The 14588-nt window shown below is 37.8% G+C and overlaps 1 protein-coding gene across 2 annotated transcripts in view; it reads left to right on the forward strand.

Moving 5' to 3' along the window:
* Reln (reelin) overlaps positions 1 to 14588 on the forward strand; it is a 452281-nt gene that overhangs the window by 402057 nt on the left and 35636 nt on the right. For both annotated transcript variants that reach the window (XM_077796721.1, XM_077796720.1), the window contains exons 47-49: positions 6584 to 6724; positions 7972 to 8149; positions 10010 to 10203. In XM_077796721.1, coding sequence (XP_077652847.1) covers positions 6584 to 6724; positions 7972 to 8149; positions 10010 to 10203 — 513 coding nt within the window. The remainder of the gene's footprint in view (positions 1 to 6583; positions 6725 to 7971; positions 8150 to 10009; positions 10204 to 14588) is intronic.

A 14588-nucleotide genomic window follows, 5' to 3' on the forward strand; every position in this document is an offset into this window, starting at 1 on the left:
CAGTCAAAAGCCAAAATAACATGGTAGCCATAAGCCAATGCAGAAGAGATTATCAAGCAAGAAGAGATGGTCCTCAGTGACATAAGCTACAGAGAGTAGTAGAGAAAAAAGTTTCACAGTAAACTTACTGGATTTTTCAATTAGAAGATAATCAGTGACCTTCAAAAGAACAGTTTCAGGAAGCTACTGGAAATAAATACAGTTTGTCTGGCCCCAGAGCCCATGGGCTTAACTACTATATTAGTACTGCATCTTTATTACTTGCCTAAGAGATGTGGTCCTAGGAGAAATAGGAATGGAAGAATGCCAAGAGTTCTTGAGAAAGACTGAAAATGGAGACAGAAAGATGCTAAAATCCATTTCATAGCCCCTCATCTGAATCTGCCTCCTCTTCTTTACTAACCCAGTCCTAAAATAACAGGTGACTCAAATGGCAAGGGTTCCTGAAATGTCACCTGAGAACCAGGGTGGGTCAATGGAAGGGCAGGTAATTCAAATCCACCGAGAAAGAGGAGGGGAGTGATCACTGGAAGGCTCAGGTGTGACATGGCTATTTTAAGTCACAGTTTGAAGATGATCTATTCCTTCAACTAGCCCTCATGACCCTGCTGATACCACCTTGTTTAAAGATTAACTACAACACTTTGGATGCCAGGTGGTTTTAGCCACAGCATGGAAGCTACTTAATGTTTGCTAGAGGTTCCAAGGAAAAGTGGGAAGCAAAAGAAAGGGTGAACTATGGAAGGATTGAGGTAGTGGGAAGAGGGTGAAGGAGGCTGTAGATTTTTGCAGGTAAATAAATTTATTGAGGAAGGATATTTTCCAATGACATTCCTACATACTATAACTACTAGCAAAGAAATGGAGTCATACTAAGAAAACCAAATAACTAAGCTTAATGTTTGCTGGGTTCTTCAAATATTCAAGAGTTAAAAGTTCATTTTATATTATGTGTGTGTGTGTGTGTGTTTGTAGATGGACACAATACCCTTTATTTTATTTTTTTATCTTTGTGTATTGCTGAGGATTGAACCCAGGGTCTTACACATGCTAGGCAATCACTCTACCACTGAGCCACAATCCCAGCCCTATAAGTTCATTTTTTTACAGAGAGATTTCTATACTTGCCCTCATTCTCTTTATTTCTGTCAATTTTTACTTCCAGCATAATAGCAACTTTTGAAAACCTTTTTGCAAGCATTCACATTACTGACTGTTTCATTAAAAACTTTCACCCAAACCAAAGAAGTATTGGGCTTCTCTTTCATATCATCTTCTCACATATCATTTTGCTTCTTTGAACGTTGCTGCCATTATTTTACAAAAATATTGCTGGTATTTCAGGACCATAGGACATAATAAAATAATTTTGTCTAATACAAGTCATACTACTATTGATTTTCACCTACTAAATATATTAATATATTTTGGACACTCTGTTAAAGCAAATTAAATCTATTTTTACTTCCATTACAATAGAGAATAAAACTAATTACATAAATTCGGCAACTATTCTCAGCTTTATTCGTTGTTAACATTGTTTTCAAAGTTTTATCAGAGAAGTATAGTTTGGCTGTGTTTTGCATATATGGATTATTAAGACTGTTATTAAACAATGTTTAACTACAAGTCAATCTCCATTGAGGAAATAGATATTTTACAAATTATAAAAAAAATGTCTTGTATTTGATGGCTGGTCCAATGTATTTGATGCCCTCAGTGGACTTAGTCAAAATACATTATTTTTATGTCATAATTACTTATAATTATCAGCAAAAATAATTTTTAAATTAACTGGGCATGATAATGCATGCCTGAAATCCCAGTTACTCAGGAGGCTGAAGCAGGAGAATTACAAATTCAAGGACAGCCTGGACAATTTAGCAAGACTCTGCCTCAAAAAAATGATAGTGGGTCATGGGTGTAACATAGTAGTAGAACACCCTATGTTTAATCCCCATGCTACAATTTTTTTTAAAAAACAACTAATTAGTTAATTAATTAAAATCTATATTAATCTAAAAATGACAGCCACATTCTTTTATTTGTAATTCTCAAATTAATATTTTCACTGTGATTTTAAAAGGACTACAGATAATGTTTTGCTCACAATGTTGACTCTTTAAAATCTAAACATAGAAAATTAAAGAGAATAGTTTACCAGTCCTTCACGTACTTTAGCTTTGACAATTATCAATTCATGTCTGATAACATTGTTTCATAACTAGAAGTCCTTCTGTGTTATTTTAAAGCAAATCCTAGACAGCATCTTATGTCAACTGTAGATATTTTTGTGTGTATCACTAGAAGAGAGGGACTTTAAAACAACAAATCTGTGATATTGTTATCATGCCTAAAAAATTAGTTGTAATTTCCTATTCTGTCTTTATTCTATATTCAGTGTTCAGATTTCCCCCATCTCAAAATGCATCATAGGTTTTTTTTTTCCCAGTCAAGATAAATCAGTATAATTGGTAGAAATGTCTCTTAAGTCTCCTTTAAACCTCTAGATCCCTCTGCCTTCCTTTTGTAATGGGGACTGTGAGACTGAGAGGTTATTTGATTTTCCCCAATATCACACAGTCAGTGGTTGGGCCAGGATTGTTACAAAGTTCTCCATTTATTCTCTACCAAGGGAAAAAGAAAGGCCAAGTGGGGTGGCTCATTTAAAATCTTCTCTTACTAACTTTGATTTTTAGAGGTTGTGTGCAATATAGTTTGAAAGATCTACTGAACAGGAATGCAAAGTAATGATGAAACAAGATCCTTCCTTGTTTTATTAGTGAATCAGTGTGTGACCTGGGTCATTGGGCCTCATCTTCACTCTTAGAGTGGGAGGATGAAGTCATCCTGAAGAAAAGAGCAAAAACTGAAATGTATTGAAATCTATTAAAAGATGTGGAGGCAGTGTTGGGAAACATACCAAGAGGCTAGTCATAGGAACCATGTTTTGGGCAGTAACTTTCTAACTGCTTAGCAATGGTGTAGGACCCACAGCCCATTTGTTCTAGGACAGAGATAGGTTGTTGAGAGATCTAGAACCCAGAAATAGGGGAGTGAGATATAGGGTTTTATTAGGAAATGCTTATGGGGAAGAGTCTGTGGCAATGGGCTAGATAGGAGACTTCACCAGAGTCCGTTGGCTTTGGCTGGGCAGGAGCACCTCTGTCACTCACAGTGCTTTACCAAGTGTCACCTCCTTTCCTTCACAATGATGCTCCAGAAAAAAAAAAAAAATCACTTCTCCCTCACAGCATTTTATCCAGTGGTAGTCAGCCAGGGACATATATTCTTTCCACAGTGCCCCAAGTTCCACACCAGTTACCAAAGAGAGAGGGATTGTATAAGCTAGACTATAGAAGTTAAGCAGCATTAGCTTGCTTAACTTCCTTTGTTCCTAGTCTGACCAGCACCCCAAGGAGCAGCTGTCCTGGCATATGTGCAAAAAACTAGTTTTCTACAAATAACACTAACTTGTCCTAGTTCCCGGCATACATGAGAGAAAGTCAATGTCCTTCAAGATACTACCATCCAGACCTTCTGGCCTGGTTGCTCTCTGTTCCCTTGACTTGACCAGGTCCCCAGGAACTGAAAGGGGCATTCCAGAGACATTGTGTTTTACTGTCCTTCTTTTTCTTTAAGGATGACATAAATGAATATTTATTTATTAAACAACACTCATGTTGCCTTGCTTTGTGCATTAGATGGGGAGGAAGTGGTATAAATTAAAAAATGTATGCAAAAGGAGAGATTTCAAGGATGTGTAAAAATTAAAAATCTGCTCTGGGGCCATTTTTTCTCCAACTCCAAGAAGCAGCAGCTGGTGGTGGCTATCATTATAAGGAACCTTCAGGATAAAGGATGACACCTGCCAAGGGATACACCGAGATACTTGTAGGTCTTGGTAAACATGAACTAATTAATTTTCACAACACCCTTGTGAGTCAGGAAGTAGCATTTCCTAGTTCTACAGATGGGGAAGTGTCATCACATAAACATAAGTGATTTGGCCCTTTCACATAGCAAGACTGTGACAGTGCTGGGAATAAGGAGTCTTATTGAAAGGCTTAGAGGTCGAATTCAACTTCCAGATCTTTGCTAACTTATATTTTAGTTCTTCCCCTTTGTGAAGTAATATTGGATGATATATGCACCCTTGTTTTATGGGCACATAATTATTAGGCATAATTATTCCTAAGAATATAAAAATCATCTTTTGAGAAGGAGCCTTAGAAATGGTCAAATGTAACCTCCTCATTATGGATGTTAAATTACTCACCGTCGACATAGAACTCTTTAGTGGCAGAGCAAAGATTAGAGCCCTCACTCACTTTACTTCCACTGGCCAACTCTGGTTTTAGTACATTCTTCACCTGGTCTCCCACTGTTTCCTTTTCTGTGGAACTCCAGAGAGCTGCACAAATGAAAATGTCAGGGTTGGAAGTCCCCACAAAGGCTGTCAACTCCAACAATGCATCAGGCTCTTAAATCTTCCGTTGGATCTCTCTGTTCAGTGGTTGCCCAGACTGTGATTAAACACAACCATGACTGGAAAGCCACCACCTGCTGGGCAGCCCGTGCCACCTCACACCTGCTGGGAAGCTCTCCTCCCCTTCCACAGCCACCAAGTCACTGCCCTGCACAGCTGACCCCAGGCCCTACTCTACAAAATGTCTTTTATTTTACTTTTGGGGGGCATCTTTATTGCTATCAACTTAATATTCTCTCAGTGACTGTTTATGAAGTGCAATCTATAGGTGCCAACAATAAGATGATAATTAAGGAGAATAACCTAACAGAGGGAACTGCATATAAATGTGCAGTTTAAACACAAAATGATAAGAACTTCGATGAAGCATGTATATGATATTAGGGGAACAAGGAATGTTTATTTTTATTTACTATCTATAAGCTCTGAGGTTACCAAACAATATTCCCTGAAGGTATTCCCTGCGTTTTAGAAATGTAAGAGTTTAAAAGAAAGACAGAATACAGATATAAATGTTGACTAGTTATCAGAATACAAGAATTGAGTTATGAAAATATGGCATTCCATTATGTTACTTACAGATGGTGCCGCATGTAAACAGACATAGCTGTTAATAAATTCTGTCGTTAAAAATAGCAGAGTCACTGAGCTGCACAGCTCCAAGTGGGGAGAGATCTTTACAACATTGCCTTCTATGATAATGGCGGCTCCAAATCAAATTCCCTCTACCTACAGAGCACTGCTTAGCGCTAGGTGTTGTCCATTAAATGTACAATGTCAAGTAGAAAGGGATCAACTCCACCCATTCCCTTATAACTTAGCATTCCAAGGAGACAGGTAGCATCAAATATATGTGCAGATCAATGCATGATTATGATTAGGCTGAATACTGTGAAAGGAAACGAACAGTTTGCTATGACAGAGAATAATAGGGAACAAACATCATTTTTAAAGGAGTCAAGAAAAAAAATTGTCTATGACGACTTGACACTTCCTCGGAGATCTGAAGGACCCACAGGGATGAACCAGGCAAAGAAAGAGTGAGAGAGAAGACGAGCATGCATGCAGGAAGGTGGGAAAGAGTTTGCTTTGGGCACTGAGGGAAGTGAGGCTCTCAACATGAGTGGCCAGAATGAAGGAAAGGAGAGGGCCTTGCTCAGGCTGAACCTCATGAGCCAAAGAAAGGGTTTGGGGTTTAAGTGAAATGCAACAGGAAGTGATAGGAGGAAATTAGGCAGAGATGACTTTGCTGGGGGAACATATGGGAGCTGGGGAGCAAGGAGAACTGTGGAGAGATCAGTGGTGCACAGATGCTCAGGAGACACTTGTTGGACTGAACTATTTATTTTCCAGAAAGAAGATTTTAGTTCTGATTCATTTCTTTTCTATTTTCTACATTTTATGTAAATGTTTTCAATTAGAAAGTACAAGATCCTTGCTGATGTTTGATCTTTTGTGCCCTTTAAAACAGATATTCCTCAGTCAAAAGCCAACACACATGTGGATCAATAAACACAAATGATTTCCTTTACAAGTCATTTAATGTTCACTTTGCATGAACCTCACAGATTGTTTGGATTTTACTGCCATCTAGTGCCTCTGAAAACATATGCTTATGTTTTTCACAAGACACTCCCAAAACTGCATGAGCAAGTGTGTTTCTGCTTCTGGAATGGAGAACCTTTGTTCTCCAAATTGCTTTTAAATCAATATGAAGTGAATCTGGTTGTATTTTTCACCCTCTGTTTTCTCTATAGAATTATCTAGGTTTTCTTTGATCCCCCATTTTACACTCATAGTGTCCCTAAGGCTTTCGTCTGGAGAATTCCTCAAGTATGCTTCATGAGGTGGACCAGTGTGCCCATTGCACAAAAGTATATCTGTCTTAGGAAGCAAGTGGTGGAGACTGAAATCCAGGGCATATTTTGTTCCAAAGTTGAATGCAGAGAGGTTACATCTGCTCAAGGGCAGGCATCCTTTCCAAATTTAATAATATAAGTTAGCAACAGCCCTGGTATCACTCCATGAAGTTTCCCATACGAAATTTGGGATTCCATTCCACTGTATCCTTCATTGTGAGTCTCTTCTTCCAAGGTCCCAAGCCACTCGTTTCCGTTGGCATCAACCAGCTCCTTTTGACAAGCAACAGACATGGGCAATAGATAACGTCTATATCGGGGATGGCTGCATAGACATGTGTAGTGGCCATGGGAGGTGCATCCAGGGAGGCTGTGTGTAAGTAAATTTTTTCCTTTCTTCTGATTCACATCCCATCAGGAGGTTTTCCTGAAACTGGTTTTTGTATTGCTCCCAAGCTACCTTAGGTTATACATTTTTCCTGAAATATGATATTGAGCTAACTGTGAAGTTGATGGGTATTATATCTTCATTCTTGCTTAGAGATTAGGAACTGAACAACAGCTACCTTGTCAGGAGAAAGCTAAATTATAATTGGCTGTATTTTATTTCCTTCTGTGTTTTTGTGATACACTTGAGCCTTGAAACAGTCATTAGAAGAAGTTCAGGAGTTCAGTATGTTCTGATCAAAAATAATACATCATATATATTTTTCTCACTTAGGTATGAATATTTGTAATGATATGCATTTGTCATGATTTAATTGATATTCCATGTTGTTTGCATAAGAAAGTATATAAATGTCTGGTCAATTTACCAGGCATATTTGACAAAGAGGCCTAGTATATTATTCTTAGAAAGCTGTAGCATGTTTGGAAGAATATAAATAAAGTGTGTGTATGAGTACAACTGTGGGCACATTAGCACACAAATGCATGTACTCACACTATAGCTTGAGCTTTATTTTCAAAGATTATACTTTTGGGTGGGGTAATATGGAGGAAAATAATGTTAGAGAATACATATTCTCTCCTCCACTAATCACCACATCATGGGAAGTCTTTCCTTTGATTAATGATCATAGCCCTTTTGCAGACTGACCTTGGAGACCCTTGAGCCTCCCAGTTCTGTATTCACATCCCCTTCCATCCTGAACAGGGGAGTCAGTCCTTTGGTCAAAGATGGCAGTTACTATGCAAATTATCTTCAGATGCTTGCAACATGACCTCTTAGATTCTAAATTGACCCAAAGCCTACATTAAAAACATCAGTTTTATAAATCTAGGACCCACCAGTTCACCTTGTCAGCTGTAATCGTTTGTCAGCCATCCAGAGTTGTGTCATGGAGAGACAGGGTTTTAATATATTCTTTGAAGTCATTTCTTTTTCTCTACCTGTAGCCCCCAAGTGTCACTATTTCAGGAAAGCCTAGAGGTAGTTAATTCAGTTTTTTTTCCTAACCTAAAGCATTGTTAAGGAGGGTAAGTGAATACTGGCAAGCTCTGAAAATCAGTAACCTTTCATCATCCCGGACTAGGAAAAAGAGTTGACTTCACTAATATGAGAATACACTTGCAGGGGTTTTGTTTGATGTTGACTTTTCCTTCCTCTTTCTCCACATCCAGCTGTGATGAGCAGTGGGGTGGCCTATACTGTGATGAGCCTGAGACCTCCCTTCCAACCCAACTCAAAGACAACTTCAATCGAGCTCCCTCCAACCAGAACTGGCTGACTGTGAACGGAGGAAAATTGAGTACCGTCTGTGGGGCTGTGGCTTCGGGCCTGGCTCTCCATTTCAGCGGGGTGAGGGCTTGGCTGTTGGTTACTCATTTCTACATCCTTTAAATTTTCCCCAAATGGTTGAATCTCTTTTGAAGTATAATGGGTAAATCAAGATGCAGAGGGTTAGTTACCCTAGTTGCCCTAAATGCTCAACATTGATCTGATCTTGCAACTTTATACAAATCAGAAAATGGTGATTATTTCCAGTATTTTCCTACCACAAATCAGTTCAGCCAATTTAATTATGCAGAGTAGTATCAGTGCAGGGAATATTTAAGTACACATTTTTAAAGGACTTAAATGGATTTCAATCCTGGAAGGGCGAGCACTTGCACAGTGTGTGGGGGCTTCCATCTGGATATAACTCTAATTGAAAACCCTTGAGCTTGCAATAGATTTGGGATTTAAGGAGCCAAAAATCTGGAAAATGAGCTTTGATGATTCCTGAATGTATTAACAACAATTAATTCTTTCTGAAATTATTCAAGAAAGAATAATTGTCGGTAATTACTAGGCACTTGTATTTATAGCATATTATTTTGTGAATGACAGCAGCAATGTTGGGAACTTTCTTTAAGAAAATTTACAATTATTCTCCTTTGCTGCCAAAGATGAACTTTGTTTAAGAACACAGTTTCTCCAAAATCATGATTAGACAGGCAAATTAATTTTTTGAAAATAACAAATTTGCTATTAACTCTATTTTTTTCTACCATGCTCTACCTTTGAGTTTGCATTGGTCCTAATGAAGTGTATTATTTGTGTTTAGTATTTTAGCTTAACAGTAAAAATAATAAAGTGTATAGGATTTTCATCATCATCAACATCAAGAACACAGTGTTTAGGATTCTCTTCCTGGAGTACGTGGACCTCTTAAGTGACCTAGATTTCCACATATTTTCAACCAAGAAATACCTACCTATAGACATTAATTAGTGAATGAATATTGATGACATTAAAATCTACTACCAATAAAAAACATTGCAACTATTATCTGTGATTTAACTAAATTATACAAAAATTTTCAAATGTAGGCATTAAAATTTTCATATTAAAGTAGCCATCTTCAATGTGCCATTCCATTAATAGCTGATGCCTTTTTAAAAAATGTATATAGTAGGGGCTGGGCTGGGGCTCAGCAGTAGAGCGCTTGCCTCGAACATGTGAGGCACTGGGTTTGATCCTCAGCACCCTATAAAAATAAATAAATAAAATAAAGGTATTATGTCCATTTACAACTAAACAATACATTATATATATATAAAATAAATGCCATTCAATAACAAGAGATAGTTTAATAGTTTCTTTAACCCCACCCTTCACCTTGCTTATTAAAAATATATATATAAAGAGACAGGTAAAGTGGTAACACCTAAATTCAGGGGGCTGAAGCAGGAGGATCACCAGTTTGAGGCCAGCCTGGACAACTTAGTGAGACCCTGTCTCAAACTAAAAACGGCTGAGGATGTAGCTCAGTGGTAGAGCACTTACCTAGCTAGCATGTAAAAGGCCCTGGGTTCAGTCCCCAGTACCATAAATAAATAAATAGATAAATAAACAAATAAATTTATATATACTTTTAGATAAATACACATGTATAGAAAATCTCCTTAGAAATATATGACCCTCTGTATTGAATACTGAAATTTCCATATAGTAAGGAAGTTCTTGAATATTAAAATCTCACAGTTGAGCAAATGTTTGCGGAGTATTTACTACTTACTGGGCACCATGCTAGGAGCTGGCAGAGCAACAAGGATGATAAGAAAACCAGTGCCACGACACGACTTGGACTACAAAGGACAGAAACCAGAGAAATTCTGTAATCTGCAATCAAGATTCTTTATCAATATTTATTTTTATTCTCTTCCTTTTCCATAGGGTTGTAGTCGATTGCTAGTCACCGTGGATCTAAACCTCACCAATGCGGAGTTTATCCAATTTTACTTCATGTATGGATGTCTGATTACACCAAACAACCGTAACCAAGGTGTTCTCTTGGAATATTCTATCAATGGAGGCATTACCTGGAATCTGTTAATGGAAATTTTCTATGACCAGTACAGTAAACCTGGGTTTGTGTTCTGTTTTATCTCTAATAAGTAGTCTTTTGAGCAAAAATCTTCACCAAAGCTACTAGAAATCAGTATCTGTCATGAAGAAAGATTTCTGGACTGAATAAATAGCTGGTTTGGGTTTTTATTTTAAAAACAGTTGTTGAACATGGTGGTACATGCCTGTAATCCCAGCAATCTGGGAGGCTGAGGCAGGAGGATTGCAAGTTTGAGGGCAGCTCAGCAACTTAGTGAGGCCCTAAGCAACTTAGTGAAACCCTGTCTCAAAATAAAAAGTATAAAGTTATTTAGGGATGGGGTAGAGAGAGAAGATGGGAGGGGAGGGGATGGGGGATGGTAGAGGATAGGAAAGGCAGCAGAATACAACAGACACTAGTATAGCAATATGTAAAACAGTGGATGTGTAACCGATGTGATGCTGCAATCTGTATACAGGGTAAAAATGGGAGTTCATAGCCCACTTGAATCAAAGTGTGAAATATGATATGTCAAGAACTATGTAATGTTTTTAATAACCAACAATAAAAATTAAAGAAAAAAAATAAAGTTATTTAGGGAGGTGGCTCAGTAGTTGAGTGCCCCTGGGTTCAATCCCCAGTCCAAAAAAAAAAAAAAAAAAAAAAGGTCTAGGGATGCAGCTCCATGGTAAAGCATCCCTGAATTCAATTCCCATTTAAAAAAAAAAACACAGTTTTTAAGTCCAGAATAAGAAGAAATATGCTATCATGAGTCAACAGTGAATAAACCCAATGCAAAAACCCATAGTAAGTGTATGATGTTTAATTTTAACATTTTGGGAAAATGAAAACAGAAAAACAAATATTTATTTATATAGTATCCACTCAGTTTTAGAGAATTTTGGGCTAAAAAATAAATAAATAAAATTAGATGTAAGCATTCTTAAGAAGTCTAAAGTCTATTTTAGAACCCCTTATTAAACAACCTTGACTAAACACACAGCGTATGGGTCATTTAAAAAAAAATTTATATTGTGTGTATGTAACAACAAATTCCACCATTATGTACAATTATAATTCACCAATAAAAGACAAGGGGGGAAAGGAGGAAAAAATACTATTGTAGGGCCAAAAGCAATCAATGTAATCAGTTACAAAGGTCGAAGTAATTATTAAAAAGTAAAAGGGCCTATTCATTAAAGTAGAAGGAAAAAGAAGAGGAAGAGGAGAGGAGGAAGGGCAGAAAGAGGAGGAAAGAAATACAACCCAATCAAGAAATACAGATAATAACCAGGAGGGGTGGTGCACATCTGTAATCCCTGTGGCTTGGGAGACTGAGGCAGAAGGATCACAAGTTCAAAGCCAGCCTCATCAACTTAGCAAGGCCCAACACAAGTGAGACCATCTCAAAATAGAATATAAAAAAAGGGCCTGGGAATTGGCTCAGTGGTTAAGTGCCCCTAGGTTCAATCCTTGGTTTCAAAAAAAGAAAGAAATACAAAACATATGGGTAATAAATAAATAGAAGGAAAACCAATAGAGTGGAGAAAGGGATCAAGGGAAAGAAGAGGGGAGAGAAAAGGGAAGTATTGGGGTTCTAAATGGAGCAAATTATGTAATATATGTTTATGAATATGTTAAATGAAACTCTATGTATAACTATAATGCACTAATAAAAAAAGATAGTCCCTTACTATATGACAAGCCAGATACAGGTTGAAAATTGAGTAAAATAACACATTTATAAATGATTATTTAAATTCAATATATCAGTTAAGAATAGGTTCCACCAATATAACCTGAACAAAAATTTTTTGCTCTCATGTAAATCCCCCAAAAAGTAGCCTAGGGCTGCTGTGGGGGCTTCACAAACAGCAGTGACCCCCAATTCCTTCTATCTCCTTGTTCTGCTACACTTATAGTGTGACTTTGATCTCATAATTCAAAAAGGGCAGCAGGAAGGATGAGGGGGCAAGAAGGATATGCTGTCTCTTTAGAGCCACTTCCTAACAGTAGCACATACTTCCATTCTCATTCCTAGAATTTAGTCACATAACCACACTCAGATGCAAGGAAGGCTGGATTTGTCTTTATTCTGGGGAACTAGTCATCTTGATAAAAAGATTGGCTCCTATTTGGAGGAAGAAAAATAGAAGGGTAATGGAGGAAATAGCAGCAATCTCTACAAGCAAAATTTTAAATCCTGTTAATTTTAAATTAAAGTTGCAAATCAACTAAGGACTCCAACTGCAAGCTAAGTGGTACACAGTGTAACAGTGTAAAAAAAATGTACTCACCTATTAAGAGGAGATAATACACAAGTCAAGTAATCTGTTTCCCTGGTCTTTGGGGAGGACTTTATTGACTCTGAAGCATGAACACTTCAGCAGCATAAGCACAAGGAGAGGGAGCTGTGTTTCTACAGGGTGAAAGCATCCCATCCGATCTACTTAGTTCTCTGAAGGAGAAACACATTGACCAAGGTGGGAACTGTGGTCATGATTTATTTAGACTTTCAAGCAGTCTTAAATAACTTTCTACCCCAGAAATTTTTTAAATGTGGTTAAGGATTTATCAGAGAAAGAAAACTAATTTAGAAACAGGACAGAAAAAAAAATCATTGCTCCAGGGCCGGGGTTGTGGCTCAGCTGTAGAACACTCACCTAGCACCTGTGAGGCATTGGGTTTGATCCTCGGCACCACATTAAAATAAAGGGGGGCTAAGTGGGTAGAGGGTGGCTCAGGGATAGATCACTCGCATAGCATGTGCAAGGCGCTGGGTTCAATCCTCAGCACCACATAAAAATAAATAAGTAAACTGAAGGTATTGTGTCCAACTACAACTAAAAAACAATTATTTGGGGGAAAAAATCATTGTCCCAGATAAAGAAGTACAACTGTACATCCCCCCAGAAACTGGTAGATTTCTGATATTATTAATGTATTTGAAAATGTTAATTAAATGTGCTGAATTGGTGAGGTACATTACAAGACGTCACAAGGCGTTCACACACACATACACAAGTGGAAAGTGGCAGATGAGAAGCATGAGGAAAATGAACTTTGTAGAGGACTCTGCCTAGAGGCTGATGTCTCTACACTGGCAGGAATAACACAGGTAAGGGTCTAAAATCCACACTGTACTTTTCTTCCCTGATATCAATACCCATTAGGTTGCCATGATCCAAAGAGTATACAAAATGATAGGGGAAATCAAAATAGTATTTAAAATCATAGTGTTAGAAACCCAACTAAAAGCTTTTTAGCTTTGATGAATCTTCGTTGGTTCATGCCTGGAATATTGCCGATTATCCTGGGCACTGTAATCTCAAAGAAGACATAAAAAAGAGACGAAGGAAAAAATAAAAAATACAAGATGATACCATGTAAACAAAACCAAAGTCATGAAACCTCTTTAATGTGAAAGGCAGATTCAAGTGACAGCCACTGAAGATCTCAGCGGGGGGTTCTTCTTGGGATGGACTTGAGCTGGTTAGTCCCATCCAGGAGCACTGAAAGGCAGCCTTTGAAATTAAAGAAAGCTAGATTAGCATAGATTAAAAAAAGAAATGATCCTTTATGCAGAGGAGAGTAAACCTAAGAAAACTATTTTCCACACAGACTTTATAAATTGTGAATATACATTTAAAAGGGTTTGATGCTTTCCTGAGTTTTAATGCATATTTTGATTAGAGGACTTTTCAAAACCTTATTTCTAGCTAATAAGAAGTTCATGTGGGAACACAGACCTATGTATTTCTTTGTCTTTGGTGACTAAGTCAGGAAGAGTATGCTAGGCTGGCTTATTATTACCTCATTTCTCATTCGGTATTTCTTCATAGAATGTTTTTGATAAATCATACAAACAGGGCTGGGGTTGAGGCTCAGGGGTAGAGTGCTTGCCTGGCATGCGTGAGGCACTGGGTTCGATCCTCAGCACCTCATAAAAATAAAATAAAGGTATTGTGTCCATCTACAACTAAAAAATAAATATCAAAAAAAGCATACAAACAATGTGTGTCTATACCTCAGACACCTGATAGTGTACACCTGAGAGCTCAAACATCCTGTCACAATCCAGTGTCCATATTCCAATCCAGTTGCTGGCACTCAGGGGACTAGAATGAACACAAAATGCCAAGGGAAAGAGACATTCGTACCACCCTTTGAGAACAGGGGCAAAACCCTCAATATTGGCTGTGCCAACTAATGTGCCATGCTGTAGGCCTACAGATACCCCAGGTATTCAAAACCCTGTGGAGTCCCTCCAAGCCTGCCACAGACAGTTCCAGTACGTGGGGAGTTCCAGGATGCTTGCATTTGTTCACATTCTATTTCCTCAATTTAGTGACTACCAAGACTGTAGAATCAAGCCAGTTAATTGTGGCTTTAAAAAATTATTTTAGCTAGCGCCCTCTCCTATCTCGC

The sequence above is a fragment of the Urocitellus parryii genome, chromosome 3, assembly GCF_045843805.1.
Source record: "Urocitellus parryii isolate mUroPar1 chromosome 3, mUroPar1.hap1, whole genome shotgun sequence".
Classification (NCBI taxonomy): domain Eukaryota; kingdom Metazoa; phylum Chordata; class Mammalia; order Rodentia; family Sciuridae; genus Urocitellus; species Urocitellus parryii.